Source organism: Xenia sp. Carnegie-2017, unplaced genomic scaffold (genome assembly GCF_021976095.1).
Source record: "Xenia sp. Carnegie-2017 unplaced genomic scaffold, XeniaSp_v1 HiC_scaffold_4, whole genome shotgun sequence".
Taxonomy (NCBI): Eukaryota; Metazoa; Cnidaria; class Anthozoa; order Malacalcyonacea; family Xeniidae; genus Xenia; species Xenia sp. Carnegie-2017.
The window spans coordinates 44,851-61,785 of record NW_025813504.1 but is presented as its reverse complement, the minus strand read 5'-3'; the positions used below and the strand labels follow the sequence as shown (position 1 = coordinate 61,785).

Sequence of the window (16,935 nt, the reverse complement as noted above, 5' to 3'; positions counted from 1 at the left end):
GAAAAACAACCCGAATTTGTAAAAAAAGGTGCAACTCAAACTCACATCATTGAGAAGAAAGACTTGCCGTTGTTGTGATTTTTGTTTCGTAATTGTTTTTTAACATTTTATGCACTTTTTTATTTATATTATTTATTTATTTTATTTCTTTTAAATAATGTAGAGTCTGTCACTGAAGATGATGTTTTAAACAAGGTTTCTTTGTGGAGAGGTGATATCACATGCTTAGAAATTGATGCGATCGTCAATGCAGGTAAAATTCTGAAAAATAGTTGCTTAGTTTATTTTGTTACAAGTTCTCAGGCCAAGATAAGGACATATTTGTGTAAATAACTGCTACCAGTAGCGTAGCCATTCTGCAAGTTTTAGTCCAGCTACGTTTATCTAGCAGCTGTTGTCGTATTTGAGGTTTGAGTCTATGCTAAGATTTTTCATGTTAAATCTCTGTAAATATTACGACAGAAGTGTTTTTAATGATAACATGTATAACCCATTGAACTTTCCCTTCTAATTTCAGCCAACACCACATTGCTGGGCGGTGGTGGAGGTATGGATGACAGTTATTGCTTATGAATTTTGAAATTACATTTTTTGAAATAGATTTGGAGACATTATGTTAAGGATCACACTCAGGTCGCAAATTGTTTAAGAAAAAATAATGTGCAATTTTTTTCAAGAATAACACGACACGTTAGTTGCGTTGGCATCCGGCAAGTTTTGGTCCCTGCTATGCAATTTTCAGAACATTATCATTATTCATTTTATTTGAAACCTATTGTTTTCTCAGTGAGTAAAGGTAGAAAAGTTTGTGTAGTACGACTAAAATAAGCTCACGCTTCAACTGATCACAAAATATGATGTTTTAGAATACCAGGTCAAAACATGCTTCTTAACAGTGTGTTAATTGCACGTTGTCATTTCAAATTATGATTAGATTCACTTTATTTTGACAACATCAACCGGTCACATAAGGCAATCTATGGCCTATTGAGCTTTTATTTTTCCACAAACTAATCTTTTGTTGACAATTGCTGTTCCTTACCAATCTTCTTTGCCACCGACTTAACGTTACTGTCTGTTTCCTTTTCTTATCACATCTTACTATTTGATATGCTTTTTTGCGCTTTACAAAAAAAATTTTCAGATAAAAATTTTCAGATAAAGTTGTTCAGATAAAATTTACCAATTAATTTGTTTTCAAATATATTCAATCTTTTGGTTTTTGTATTTGGTTTCATGTTTGTTTTTGCCTACTTTAAACTTGAAAAGTTATAACCTCAACAGTTTAATCTAAAAAAATTTCCAAAACCTTTATAAAGTATAGCTAAATTTTTGTGAAGCGATTTGCTGAAGCGTTCATTCTGCTTTATTGATTTTCTTCATATACGTTTTGGGTTTGTTCACTAGAAAGCGCGTTCAAAAAATACGCGGGAGATCCTAAAATTCTTAAATCTTTGTCTTTAGTTGATGGCTGTATACACCGTGCTGCAGGAGAGTGTCTTTATGAAGAATGTTACACGCTAAACGGGTGTGAAACTGGCAAAGCTAAAATCACTTCAGGTACCATATTATTATATGCCAATAACTGTCTGAGTCTTGATGTATAAGTCCGTTGTCCGAAAATGTGGTTGATTGTACATATTAATTGTACCTAAGACAATGAGACGCTTATTGCTAAGGAATTGAATTTCACACGTTGTCCTTAAATTAATTCTTTTATCTTTTAATCGTCGATTTTTCTTTCTTTTACAGGTTACAAACTTCCTGCAAAATGTAAGTTTATGAATTTTTTTATGGCAAAGAAAATACGGAGCTCAAATCTCGTTTTCTCGTGAAGTACTTTCACAATTTAGTTCCTTTGTACTCAACGCTTTGTATTTCACGTGTGACGTTAAACTGTGACGTAACATCAACCACAGAAAATTCGACTCATTTCATGCTGGTCGGAAGTCAATTGCATCGTGTATGCAAGTCTTTTGAATGCATTGAACATGATTTAGTATGACCATATCTTGTGATTACGAGCAATCAAGGAAACCTTTCAATCGTTCATTCAATTTATTATTTCAGATGTCATTCATACCGTCGGTCCTATGGGAAAGAATAAATTGCTGTTGAAAAGTTGTTATGAGTCCTGTCTTAGCATAGTAAAGGAAAAAAAATTGGAGTCGGTCGTATGTGTTGATGAAATCTTTCACATTTCTTTTGTATTTGTTAATATTGTGTAAATCTGGACGGAAGAAAGGTTTTTATTTGGATTGGGTTGTTACGGGTGAAAACAAACGTCGACCTTTTATCTATTCATATGCAGTTATAACAATTCTCAGACAGTTTGATTTCTTTTTAGGCGTTCTGCTGCATTTCAACAGGAATATATAGTGCGCTTTTTGATCTGTTTCTTTGTTTTATAATTTACGGATTTTTGACCTGACGATTTTTACACCAATCTACAGGTTATCCAATTGAGAAAGCTACAGATGTCGCTTTGATGACAGTCAAAGATTGGTTAAAAAGTAACAAAAGCTGGGTATGATATGCGACCATTTTAAACGAAATAGTTTAACTTACTTTCCGGTTGTATTGTTGACTGTTGAGTATTGTTTTATAAATTAACTATAGCTTTAATATGTCTACTACAGGGCCCTAATGAAAATCTCTCTGGCAAATGTTGGACTTCCTAAATAAATATTTATTATTTTATTAAGGAATAGTTACCGTTTCTTAAAAATTGTAGTGCGAGTATGATGGGTATCTGCGGTCAAGTTACCGGACCTCGTTGTCATAAAGTTTTCTGTAGTCCGAATTTCAATTTTTCTAAACAATTCTCTTCATGAGGAAATTTAAATAGTACGTTGTGGAAACACTGTTTGTTGTTCCTTTGTTTAGGCAGGTCGGATCATCTTCTGTGTATTTTCAAAAGATGATTTTCATGTATATGAAAAGAAAATGCTCAAGTACTTTCCATTCACGAAAAAAACCAATGAACAAATGAATGTTGATAATGATGGTAGTAGAGCTGAAATGGACACCGGAAGTAAATCAAATGATAAAGGTGAAACTAGACGTCCTTCACTAAGCAATAAAATAGAAACCAGTGAAGTATTGACGAATGAGTTATCCATGGTCAAAGGAAAAACTTGTGAGACAAATATTTTAAAAAAAAAAGGAAACAAACGACTAGAATCAGGTGATCCAAGCGAAACCTCCACCAAAAAATATTTGCGAACAGATGAAGAAAGTGAACTCACTAACAAAAATCCATCAGAAAAAGAAGATGAACGTCAACCTTACGCTATGGATATGACCTCTGGGAAGAAATTTACCAACATGAATTTTCTGGAAGAAGGACATGGAGGTAAATCTGATGTTATGGAAGCGGCGTCTGTGAAGATGACGGATGCTTGGTGCGTATTTTGACTAATAACAGTATACAGAATAATTCTGTATATTGCCGTTGCAAACATTTTTTAGACAGTGAACATCCTGTAGAACTTGAAGAAGGCAAGGGAAAGAAAAGCGAAGCTGTTATTGATTACCCTGATCTTAACGGTAAATAGCTATGTAACAACAAACTAATGCTGTGTACGTGTCATTTTTCTTAAATATTCTACCAAAAACCGTAATCTCTCCACTTGGCATGGTTGTCTAACTTTGTGCAACTGAAAATAACGGTTCAAGCATGTGTGATAGTACTAGCAATAGTCAAAAATCTTTAGACGAGATTAACGATTTGTCAGATATCCAAAGATAGTGAAGAGTACCTACGAATCATGGTGATTCAGAGATTTTGGCATATTTTTATCGTATGGTAAAAAGAAACTTATAGCTTATTATGTTGTCAAACTTGTAAAGAACACATATGCAATAGTAAATATTGCGTATTCTTTGCTTTAAGTCAGCAAATTCTTTCACGTCGTACGCATTAAAGCTGAAATTGCGAAAAATGCTTGCTTAGAAAAAGAAAAGAGTTTTCGCTTAGAGTTATTAATCCTTTTAGTAGCTCATTTCAATTATTTTATTTTCTTTGCATTATTTATCCTAAGTGTAAATGGTCAGAACAAATGAAGAATGGAAAAACAAGAACATTATCGTTACCAATTTAAAGCTAAAATGTGCCACATCAATGAAGTCTTTTTATTGTCTGCAAAAGAGGTTTATGGGAAAGCAATTGGCAAGAAGGAAATCAATGATACCACAATTCAAGATCCTCTTTTATGTATGTTTTAATTTGAGGATCTTAAGCAAGTTGGATTAAGTAACCAAGTTGGATATTACATGGCCAGATTGCTATGAATTTTCATTGGATTTTACAATGTTATATAATTAACTATTTTTTTGTCTTCAAATGACTAACGATCTGAAACTGAAGGCGAATGAAATTTAAATTTGATTTCCATACATCATGCTTCTTATGTAAAATATACAATAAATTTTAACATGTGTAATTTAGTAATACATAGCATTTCTTCAAGTATAACAATGTATAACAATACATATAACTATATATAACAATATAATATGGATGTCATGACTTGTAACGCAATTAAGGAGTTGCTCGATCTGTACTCAAAATCCGTTGTACTTTAGCGTTATATAATTCTTTCGTATGAGCTCCGAGCGTGAGTTCAATGTACTAGAACGCTATTCAGTTTATGTACGTCAATACAGTACCACTGCAAAGAGTAAAAGATTGATACGCACAAAAAAGAACAACTTATTGAATTGGGGAAATTGGTAATATTTGAATAAAATGACACTTTTATGTGAGGTTGTGACTATTTCCTATTTGTTGCAGCTTTGAAATTGTTAAAAGAAAATCTGTGTACGTTGAGGTAATGATGACGAAGTCAAGTTGCTGAATTTTTGTTTATTTTGGCTTAGTTGTGTTGCATTTTTTTTTGAGACTAAAGATCGTATGTTTTAAGCCACAAGCTTGCATTTATGAATTTCAGTCTTTTAAATACTTCGCCAGATCTGTCTCTTTCAGTCATTTGTTACTTGTTAGGTCAAAATTCCACATTTTCAGTTATTTTCCATTGATTCTATTATTGTAGTGTGCATCATTGGTGTGTATGGAACTCAAAGTATGAATACTGCCGAGGGACTCTACCATGTTTCGTTATTTTAATTGAAACATCCATATTTCTCATGCCTTGCTTTACAAAAGACAATTTTCGCAATTATTTGTGAGTTATCAATTATCTAATGATAAGCTTTTCGTTTTGAGAAAAGAATTTTTATCAGATTATTTTTATTTTGATGGCTATTTAAACTACAAATTAAACATAAATGCAGTAAACCAAATCATTAATCTCATAATTATGTCAACAACAACTCGCTCGTAATGCAACTCGTCTTTGCTTGTTGTCAATTAAATTTTTGTTTAATTTTTGATTGTTAAGCTCTACAAAAAAAAAAATGGCTCAGGAGTCGGGAAGCTATGTACGTTCGGAAACTTCCAATTTTAGATTTGAGCATTTTATAAGATTTGATAAAAATTGAATACTTGGTTTATACCGATCTGCCAACTTTTCAATGAGGGTGACATGATGCAGTTAAAGATAAAAAATCGAATTAAATATCAAAAATTTATTACACCAGTTTAACTATTGTGAATTACCACAAGTTAGCATGGAACACACACAACTTTTCGAAGCCCTTGCGGTTGAATGTATTGTTTTATATGCAAGTGTTTATTATATATTTCTGGGCTTGTTTTCTTGTTGTACCGACAGAAAATCCCAGAAGAAAAGAGGTGTCTGCTCGAAATATCAAGGTGTATGTAAGAAGAATCAAACCTAGTCAATGATATGAGCCTGAGAGTATTTTCCAAACTTGTTGTTGTGAATTGATTAATGCCTTTGTTCATGTTTTGTACTCCAACTTTCTACACTACGTTATTGGTTGAAAGAACGATTGTTGGCAATGTATTCAAGGGCTTCTCACTCAATGTTATGCTTTTAAACATAAAAATATAACAACCATCGCCAGCAAGACTTCACTAAAGTGCATCCGTTATCAAAAGAAGGGTTGTCTAATAAGGATGTGGATATGATGTACATTGTCATTGCTAAGGAAGATTTTCAGCATTTTGGTATAAATCGTATTGTATGATGCAAATGAACAGCTTTCAAAATTCGAACAGCTAGCCCACTGCAGGGCGCTCGTAGCGAGTAGAATGAGACTTATTTAATAAACTCAGGATTTGAACAAAGTTATTTTCCAGAATGCAGTCTATGTTTAAGGTTTTAGCATGTTAGTAGATTCCAAGGACTCTGTAGCATGTGCATAAAAAACTGAAGAAAGTCACGGTCCATTCCTATGTCGAAATACGTTTTTATAAACAAAATTAAAATCGACTAAAACAGAACATCTCTCCTTGTACCTAGTGCATGGTATTTTATAACTGTTTGGGACTCCTACAATTCATTGACTTGTTATCAATGAGGATCATGGGATTGAGACGAAAATCTTCCCGACCATAAATAAAGATAAGTCAGGTAAGCCAGCTGGTAAAGGCCGTTGAGTCTTCAGTGGTCTGGGGACAAGTAAGATGATTACATGAATCTTAATTTTTTTTAAATGGAAACATCGCTTTTAAATGTTGGTTAAATGTTAGCAATAATATAAATAAATATTTACGAAATGAACTTACATGAAAATAGTTTTATAACCATTAAGCTAGTTAACTAAAGGAGAAATACATTTTTATAGGTTTTATTATCTGTGGATTTTACAATGATTCACAGTTTGTTTATCATCAACCATTCAGGGTGAGTCGGTAGTGACAGAATATATTGGTTTTATATTTGTTTGCTTTCAAAGCTCTTCTCTTGGTTTTGTACGTATCAGCTTGTGATTATTGTGAGAAGTACTTTACAATTATTTGAATGAGGTAAAATGAGATTAGTTTCAGTAAGATATTAAAGAAAGCTTGAACAATGTCAGAAGCCAGTGAAGGTAGATTATGAGAAGTATCATGTGACAGGATTAATACCCAGAAAAATAAAGAATGTCATAAAAATCGTGAGATATTACCTGATATCTGTAATTTCAATAGTGTTGAAGTCAGTTAGATGATGCCATTTTGATGATTTCAGCTTCCTCAATTGTTTAGTTATCACAACTTTACACCAAATGGGTTACTGTGAGTCACTAGGTCATATGATGTTTTTCATGTACATTTAGGGATATATTTCTGGAAAAACATTGGAGAAGTGTTTTGGGACGCTCTGTTTGTGATTATTTCTTTGAAGCTCAAGGAAAGGTAAATGAATATATGTGTAAATTGTTGTTTGTGCTTGTTTGGTTGAGAAGTTTTAAGGTACTTTCATGAATGGTTTTCATGTTATATTTTTCTGACAAAAATGCTCCTAAACAAATTAAATATCATCTTTTATGTTCAGGCTACTTCTCCAGAAGACATTCCTCCTGTAATTGCAACAGGATTCAGTTATCTCATCAGTATATTTCGCCATGATCTCTTCTTTGTTTCTGTTGTTGAAAATGAAGGTTTGTGTTTATATTAAGGTTACTTAATGTTTTATTAATGTTTATTTTGAATCAATTGCCTCTAATCCAATCAAGAGATTGATTGCTAGTTTTAATGTAAAAAGTATGCATTACATTGCAAAGAAGTGTTATCACTCAACAAAAGGCATTGCATTAGGCATTCTTAGTGGTAGATAAAAGTAATTTAGCCTTCATATCATCAACATGTGGTGAACACTTTCATGATTATTATTATTGATGAATTGAAAACATTCCTTTCCAGTTCCACCTTTGTTTGTGATTGAATTTCTTCATCCAGTGGTTGACTTGATCAAAGAATATTTCTCTGACTGTACTGAAACAATCATTTAAGAAAATTGTGTCATTGTATATGAGGTTTGAGATTAGTATATTTTGTAGAGAATCCAGCTGTTTTATAGATGAATTTCAATTTTTTTCTGTTGTATGTGATGTAAAATATGATATTATATCTTTATATTCTTCAGTTATTGGAAGAGATGTTGGATAATGGATTCCCTCTTGCCACAGAGTCAAATGTCCTTAACGAGTTGATAAGACCTCCTAGTATAGTTAGAAATGTTGTTAATAAAGTGACTGGAGAAAGCAAGTAAGAACCTTCCTTATGGTAAACATACAAGCCATGTTTCTATGTAGTGATCTATTTGTTGTTCATATAAGGATCAGATATAAATATAAAGCAAATCCGTAAAACCACTAAACATTTCTATATTTATGTTGTTATTTATATTAACTTACTACAATATTTAGTTAAATTTGTTTTAGTTTACACATTTATGATCATTCTACATGTAATTTAAGTTAAATATTTCATATTTTCTTAGTATGAGCAGTCATCTCCCAACTGGTCAATTGTCCAATGTTCCATGGAGGAGAACTGGTGTAAAATATGCAAATAATGAGGTACGTAGCTATATTCACATTGTTCCATTAAGAAATTTGAAAGAAAATCCTTTTTTATGCTTTTTTTAGTTGTAATGTGATGAGTGAACTTTTTTCTTTTGTTAATTACTTGTAATAAATATTGCTAATTAGTTGTTAGTTGTAATTATTCATAATTAGTTCCAATTAATTCTAATTATCACAAATTAGTCCTAAGTACTTCTAATTAATTCTATTCATGTTATAGATTTATTTTGATGTAGCCGAAAGCATTGATGCCATCATTGATAAACAGGTAACAACATTATAATACTGTGGATTTCTTGTTCCCTTTGTGGAAGATGTATGACAAAAATATGTTTGTCGTTTTTGTTTGATGTTAAATTAAAACTAAGGACATGTACGAACTGAAAACTTATGGCATGTTTAAATTCCTAAAATTTTCTGTTTTGTGTAGGGCTCCACCATATTTTCAGAAATACAAGTAACTGTAAGTGCCTTCCTTTTTTTATACTTTGTTATATGTACTCTCTAGTACAACATTTTAAAGATTTTTCACCTTTTTCAACTTTGTTCTTTCAGATTGACTGCAACTGTAAATTATCTGGCATGCCTGGTATATTTATGATACTTTGTTATGTCCCTAGCAGTGCGAATTAGTTCAGAAAAACGATGTGCAATTTTTTGACAAAAGTGTTTCTTTATAGGCATAAAGCGATATTACGTTAATTATTATATAGCGCTAATTGCCAAATTAATATTTTAAACGTGAACAAATTCATATGATTTACGCAGTGTTTTCGTTAAAACCGCTGATTTTTGCACATCGTTTGAAAAAGTGATGTGCAATTGTTTTCATTTTAGCTAAAACGATGTGCAAATTGCACATTGCACACCGTTAATTCGCACACTGGTCCCTAGATTAAAATTGAATTTATCTGTAGATTAAAGATTTGTATTAATTATAGATCTCAACATGTGTTTTACAAATCCTCGTATCCTTGAAGATGTCAGTTTTCATCCTTGTCTTCGCTTCAGAAGATGGGAGGTACGTAGGTGTGAATGTTGAATATGGATTGTCTCTGGTCGAAGTCAACACAAGTTATTCTTAATATGACTAATAACAATTGTCTTTTTACATTGAACACTTTTCTTTCAATCTTGCACTAAAACTGCGTTTGAACGCGACTACTTCAAATGACTGTGTATTTTAGTCTGAACGAATTTTGTCATTCGTCCCCCCGGATGGTCGTTTTCGTTTAATATCATATAACGTGGCAACCGGCTGGGTGTTTTATCAGTTATATGAAATTGTCTATTTTGATGGTATATTTTGTTTTTTCTTTAGAGTAAATATGCTACCATTGTTTGCAAAGCCTTGTGTCTTGTTTCAAGAGGTTTATCAACTGTTGAAATTATTTTAAAATATTTTTTATTGATTGAAATAAATTAAAGTGTTTGATTTTTCTACATTCGTCTTTTTCTTGGTTGTTTTAGGGCGGAAGTGGAAGATTTGAATTGTCGATAAGTTCAAAACCAGTTATGGGTAAAAATGTATGTATTTATAATCATGTCAATTTATTAAACTGCTGTTGCATCTTCTTGCATTTATAAACTTAAAGATATAACCTAAACTATTTTTTTCATACGTATTATCTCAAAGCATTTTGTATAAAACTAACTACATCGTCCTAACGTAATCATACCAAGTCAAATATTGTACACATTAACTTTTTCAAAGTCTTTTCACTCAATGTTTCCATATCTTATTTAGATCGAGAATGTTGTCGTGACTGTTCCATTTCCTAAACATGTTCGCAACCTTAACTTGACTACAAACGGTAAAAACACTCATAAAATATTAAACATTACAGTCTGATGTTTCATGGCTCTTCATTGACGTTTCCCATCAACATTTATGACTTGTGTTCCATGTTTTCAGTTGGTACCTATTGATTTGATCCAATCAAAAAAGAGCTTTCGTGGGAGGTAGGTTCATGAGGAAATTGTCACGATCACGTGGTTATGTAAATCTAACGTTACGTTAAACAATTTTAGATCGGTAGAATACAATCTCAGACATCGTCACCTAACATCAAAGGAAATGTAAGTAAAACTTGTTTTTCTTTTAATTTTTGCCCGTCTCAGTTGATTTACAGACGTCTTCCCATGTTTTCAAGAAAATATTTTCAAACTTTTTGCATGCAGAGCAAGATTTCCCTTCACAACATTTTTTGCTCACGAAGTAAAGTAAGGTCGATCCTTCCGGTAACCATTCCTTGGTCACAAAGTAAGGTCGATCTTCCCAGTAACCATTCCTTGGTCACAAAGTAAGGTCGATCTTTACAGGTCGCTATCACTGTAGTTATATTCTTAAATTGTATTCTCTTTTCTGATAATTGGTACTATCCCTCTTCCACTTTGGTATTCACCTTTAAAGATCTGATTTCCTACCATAGTTAAACAACGTGGTGATGTGAGAATCGCTCTGATCTTTTTATGAAACTGCTCTCGTTTCATTTCGTCTTATGTTACTTGTCGTCAAATTCTTGCTGTATGTTCGTTTTCTGTAGTTTACTGCTTCTTATCATAATCTTTGTTTATCTTCTTGGTTTTTCATGAAAAGAATTAATGCATATCTCCATAATCTTTTAATTTCTTTCTTTTTGTCTAATTTCCAATGTTTATATTTCAGATATCTTTAAAAAGCGATGTTCTACCTTCGTCAGAAACACCAACTGGATTCGTAAGTGGTTTTTTACTGAGTAACGCATATAAAACCAGTTATAATTGGATGATATAATAAAATAATTCCCAAACCAAACGTTCTCTATGATACAAAGTTAACATAACTTCCCTCAGACATGATTTATTTATCAATACTCCTTAATCATAAACATGCAACAGCCTGCAACAGTACCATCATAAATTTGTAGAAACCTGTCTCCCTTTCGCCTATTTTCATGGGTAGCATTCTTTTCTTTAGTTAAATTTCAAAATATATTCATTTGCCGCTTTGGGATTGAAAGTCGGTAGACTGGATGTACATGGGGAGGTAGGGACAGTTTGCATGATTTGTTGTGTATGTAGGGGTACACTTTGCATGGTTTGTTGTGTATGTAGGGGTACACTTTGCATGGTTTGTTGTGTATGTAGGGGTACACTTTGCATGGTTTGTTGTGTATGTAGGGTACACTTTGCATGGTTTGATGTGTATGTAGGGGTACACTTTGCATGGTTTGATGTGTGTAGGTACATTTTGCATGGTTTGATGTGTATGTACACTTTGCATGGTTTGATGTGTAGGGGTACACTTTGCATGGTTTGTTGTGTATGTAGGGCACACTTTGCATGGTTTGTTGTGTATGTAGGACACTTTGCATGGTTGTTGTGTATGTAGGGTACACTTTGCATGGTTTGTTGTGTATGTAGGGGTACACTTTGCATGGTTTGATGTGTATGTAGGGGTACACTTTGCATGGTTTGATGTGTGTAGGGGTACATTTTGCAGGGTTTGTTGTACATATTGGTGTTCATTTTGAGTCCAACTAATGTTATATGGTTTCTGATGTAATTTAGAACTACAAGCTATGAAAGGAGTCAAGACACAACAGCTTGACGGTATAAGATAAGAACATAAAATTTTGTTAAATAAGTAAGGACTTTAATTATATAGTAAGTAAGGACTTTAATTATAGAGGGTAACACGTAACAGCTGAAAAGCTGACAAACTTGTGGCACAACGAAACATTTACGCATGGTTAACAATTCGCGAATCTCCTTCCTAATCCTTCGACAGAACAAATTTTGATTAGCTTTCGAAAAGATAATTCAAGTTGTTGTGTTTTTTTCAACATGTATGCATGTTTGACAAAAAATTGTATCGTCTACTGGGACTACTGTAGCAATTGAACTTTACCAGGGAAGAAAAAAGAAAAGTTGTAAATGCAATCTTCAACGAAGCTGAACTATAAAAACGCGTCAATGCAGCAATTCTGTACACGCAAAGAAGTTATGTTATATTGCAGCACGTTATATTCAGAGAAAAAATTCACTTGGAGCAACTGTACAGTCACTGTGAGTGCAGTGTGCAATGTTAAAAAAGGGAACAGTTCTAAATGTGGAAGGTAGGAAAAATATGACCTGTTAAAGTTATTAGTAGTTTTTAGTACAAAATGGGAATCAAGCTTTAGAGTTTGTTTCCACTAGCTGAAAATTTTGTACATTTTGCCAAAAAATTTAGCACGGTTTGGATTCTTGTTATTTTTCTAGTGTTACATGGCTGCTTGAAGCATATGGAGTTGCTGGTCCGAACAAGAAGTTGGCATTCCACTATTCAACGTGGCTTCAATTCTTTCCGTTTTTCTGGTGTTACTTGGTACTTAGAGCGTATGGATTTCCTAAACGTATGTAAAGTTTTGATTCTCGTTTATGATACATAGCGTTCCCAAGTCGCAATTGGGTATTGTTTCTAAGTTTGTAAGAGCTTTTTCGATCAAAATTTTATTTGTTGTCAACATTTCTAATTATGTTCTTCCTAAAAATGAATTTCTGTCTGCGGAAACCGATCATTCAGTTTATCAACTTGTTGTTTCATCCACAAAAAATGCTAAACGATAATACGAGGCAGCTGCATGGCAGTTTTGAATATCATATGATTTTTTCATTCTTTTACTCAATTTTTAATTTCAGGGAATTTGATTGGTAGTGTTGACGGTCGTTATGGAGTTAGCTGCAAACATTGGCTCATAGGTCCTGCCAATAGAGGTTTTATCTCGTTTCAGATGAAGAAAGTTTTAGAGAAAAGTTGCATTAAAAAGTAAGTTTTCCAGTTAAATCGCAACATTAATTGTAGTTTTGAACATTTTTAGAAAAATTCAAAATACATCAGTGACACAATAAAATTGTAGTGAGCCTGTGGGAACATAAAATATTCGCAATTTGATATCATTTATATTAGTTTGTTAGTTTGATATGACAAAACAGAACATACGTGAGTGTCTACACTGTAGTGACAAAACAGAACATACTTGAGTGTCTACACTGTAGTGACAAAACAGAACATACGTGAGTGTCTACACTGTAGTGACAAAACAGAACATACGTGAGTGTCTACACTGTAGTGACAAAACAGAACATACGTGAGTGTCTACACTGTAGTGACAAAACAGAACATACGTGAGTGTCTACACTGTAGTGACAAAACAGAACATACTTGAGTGTCTACACTGTAGTGACAAAACAGAACATACGTGAGTGTCTACACTGTAGTGACAAAACAGAACATACGTGAGTGTCTACACTGTAGTGACAAAACAGAACATACGTGAGTGTCTACACTGTAGTGACAAAACAGAACATACGTGAGTGTCTACACTGTAGTGACAAAACAGAACATACGTGAGTGTCTACACTGTAGTGACAAAACAGAACATACGTGAGTGTCTACACTGTAGTGACAAAACAGAACATACGTGAGTGTCTACACTGTAGTGACAAAACAGAACATACGTGAGTGTCTACACTGTAGTGACAAAACAGAACATACGTGAGTGTCTACACTGTAGTGACAAAACAGAACATACGTGAGTGTCTACACTGTAGTGACAAAACAGAACATACGTGAGTGTCTACACTGTAGTGACAAAACAGAACATACGTGAGTGTCTACACTGTAGTGACAAAACAGAACATACGTGAGTGTCTACACTGTAGTGACAAAACAGAACATACGTGAGTGTCTACACTGTAGTGACAAAACAGAACATACGTGAGTGTCTACACTGTAGTGACAAAACAGAACATACGTGAGTGTCTACACTGTAGTGACAAAACAGAACATACGTGAGTGTCTACACTGTAGTGACAAAACAGAACATACGTGAGTGTCTACACTGTAGTGACAAAACAGAACATACGTGAGTGTCTACACTGTAGTGACAAAACAGAACATACGTGAGTGTCTACACTGTAGTGACAAAACAGAACATACGTGAGTGTCTACACTGTAGTGACAAAACAGAACATACGTGAGTGTCTACACTGTAGTGACAAAACAGAACATACGTGAGTGTCTACACTGTAGTGACAAAACAGAACATACGTGAGTGTCTACACTGTAGTGACAAAACAGAACATACGTGAGTGTCTACACTGTAGTGACAAAACAGAACATACGTGAGTGTCTACACTGTAGTGACAAAACAGAACATACGTGAGTGTCTACACTGTAGTGACAAAACAGAACATACGTGAGTGTCTACACTGTAGTGACAAAACAGAACATACGTGAGTGTCTACACTGTAGTGACAAAACAGAACATACGTGAGTGTCTACACTGTAGTGACAAAACAGAACATACGTGAGTGTCTACACTGTAGTGACAAAACAGAACATACGTGAGTGTCTACACTGTAGTGACAAAACAGAACATACGTGAGTGTCTACACTGTAGTGACAAAACAGAACATACGTGAGTGTCTACACTGTAGTGACAAAACAGAACATACGTGAGTGTCTACACTGTAGTGACAAAACAGAACATACGTGAGTGTCTACACTGTAGTGACAAAACAGAACATACGTGAGTGTCTACACTGTAGTGACAAAACAGAACATACGTGAGTGTCTACACTGTAGTGACAAAACAGAACATACGTGAGTGTCTACACTGTAGTGACAAAACAGAACATACGTGAGTGTCTACACTGTAGTGACAAAACAGAACATACGTGAGTGTCTACACTGTAGTGACAAAACAGAACATACGTGAGTGTCTACACTGTAGTGACAAAACAAACATACGTGAGTGTCTACACTGTAGTGACAAAACAGAACATACGTGAGTGTCTACACTGTAGTGACAAAACAGAACATACGTGAGTGTCTACACTGTAGTGACAAAACAGAACATACGTGAGTGTCTACACTGTAGTGACAAAACAGAACATACGTGAGTGTCTACACTGTAGTGACAAAACAGAACATACGTGAGTGTCTACACTGTAGTGACAAAACAGAACATACGTGAGTGTCTACACTGTAGTGACAAAACAGAACATACGTGAGTGTCTACACTGTAGTGACAAAACAGAACATACGTGAGTGTCTACACTGTAGTGACAAAACAGAACATACGTGAGTGTCTACACTGTAGTGACAAAACAGAACATACGTGAGTGTCTACACTGTAGTGACAAAACAGAACATACGTGAGTGTCTACACTGTAGTGACAAAACAGAACATACGTGAGTGTCTACACTGTAGTGACAAAACAGAACATACGTGAGTGTCTACACTGTAGTGACAAAACAGAACATACGTGAGTGTCTACACTGTAGTGACAAAGTACATGAAATACGAAAAAAACTGTAAAGTTTTTGAAACGTGAAGAAAGTGTCATATTTTTTAGCAAGTTGCTATGCCACAATTGTGTAACTTTGATCAGTTGTGTATTAATTGTTGCTATATATCGTATTTACTCATACTTTTCTCTAAAATTAATGTTTTATCGCTATAATAATCATATAGGAGTCGTAGTTGACATCAAAAAGTGCATTTTTAATTTTCTACCATTGTAAGAGTTCTAAATTTGTATTTTTGTGGTTTATGTCACGTGCAATGTTTACCGCCAACCAACTACCAAAGTTAAAAGCTAACACTGGTATTATCCATTCTCACCTATTTCATTGTACCACACTATTCATTCATTTTTAGCAGTTTTAAAAGACAATTTCAAAACTTGTGAGTCTCTTAGCAACTAAATGTTTTTAATGCCCTTCCTCTCTCACTTGACTCGCGTTTCTGGAACTATTACTGTTATCGCACGCTAGTCGTGTTCACTCCTGCCCTTTGAAATGAGCAGGACAGCCTATATAAATACTTGAAATAGACTGCGCTTTTATTGCATAATATTCCGGTGCCTGCTTCATATTGGCATTTTAATACTTAGTACGACTTTTACTGGTTAGTACTGCCATTTGAAATCAGTAGACCATCGACCAACGCTTGTAAGTGTATAGTAATTACTAAAAAAATACTACGTTTTGTTTGTGCTATTTATTTTTATAAATTATTTTACAGTGGTTTTTAAGCAAGTAACTGTAAAAGATCCTATGTCACTATTCATTTCCTATAAAAAACAGATACTAACCAGCTGCTAACAAAATATATCTCATATTTCGCATCCAAATTTTCGTTGATTTGTTGAACATCCGAATGTGTTTAAATACCATTGTTAAAAAAAAACTTTTAGATATGTTTGAGTTAGATCTATGAAATGTATAGTCTGAGGAGGTTTTTCATTTGTCTTACCGTTGGTTAGTCTATTTCGTTTGATTTGTTACAATACTGTTCAAAATTTCTTTTTTATCAACTAAAAATGTCTAATAGAAAACGAAGTGCCTGTACATATCATCTGTACATTTCATCACCTTGATGAATGGTGCAAAATTTAGCATCACGTCGTTCATAATATTTTGCTGGTTGTACATACCATAAAAATCTTGATATCGTACACACA

The 16,935-nt window shown here is 33.7% G+C and overlaps 4 protein-coding genes and 1 pseudogene across 4 annotated transcripts in view; all 5 read left to right on the top strand.

The window, feature by feature from the left end:
• Positions 1-16,935, top strand: part of LOC124455578 (serine/threonine-protein kinase/endoribonuclease ire-1-like) — a 261,076-nt gene that overhangs the window by 218,190 nt on the left and 25,951 nt on the right. The window lies entirely within an intron of this gene.
• LOC124455587 (AP-3 complex subunit mu-1-like) overlaps positions 1-16,935 on the top strand; it is a 91,079-nt gene that overhangs the window by 52,396 nt on the left and 21,748 nt on the right. The window contains exons 14-15 of the transcript XR_006951928.1: positions 12,685-12,818; positions 13,105-13,227. The gene's annotated coding sequence lies outside the window, so the exon portion shown is untranslated. Of the gene's footprint in view, positions 1-12,684; positions 12,819-13,104 lie in introns of the transcript that reaches the window.
• The window catches only part of LOC124455577 (serine/threonine-protein kinase/endoribonuclease IRE1-like), a 72,019-nt gene that overhangs the window by 41,364 nt on the left and 13,720 nt on the right, over positions 1-16,935 (top strand). The window lies entirely within an intron of this gene.
• Positions 2,650-5,317, top strand: LOC124455595. Its single transcript, XM_047006253.1, has 3 exons — positions 2,650-3,355; positions 3,472-3,549; positions 5,055-5,317. The coding sequence occupies exons 1-3, from the start codon at positions 2,947-2,949 to the stop codon at positions 5,126-5,128; spliced, it is 561 nt and encodes a 186-aa protein (XP_046862209.1). The 5' UTR covers positions 2,650-2,946; the 3' UTR covers positions 5,129-5,317.
• Positions 6,662-12,328, top strand: LOC124455602 (annotated as a pseudogene).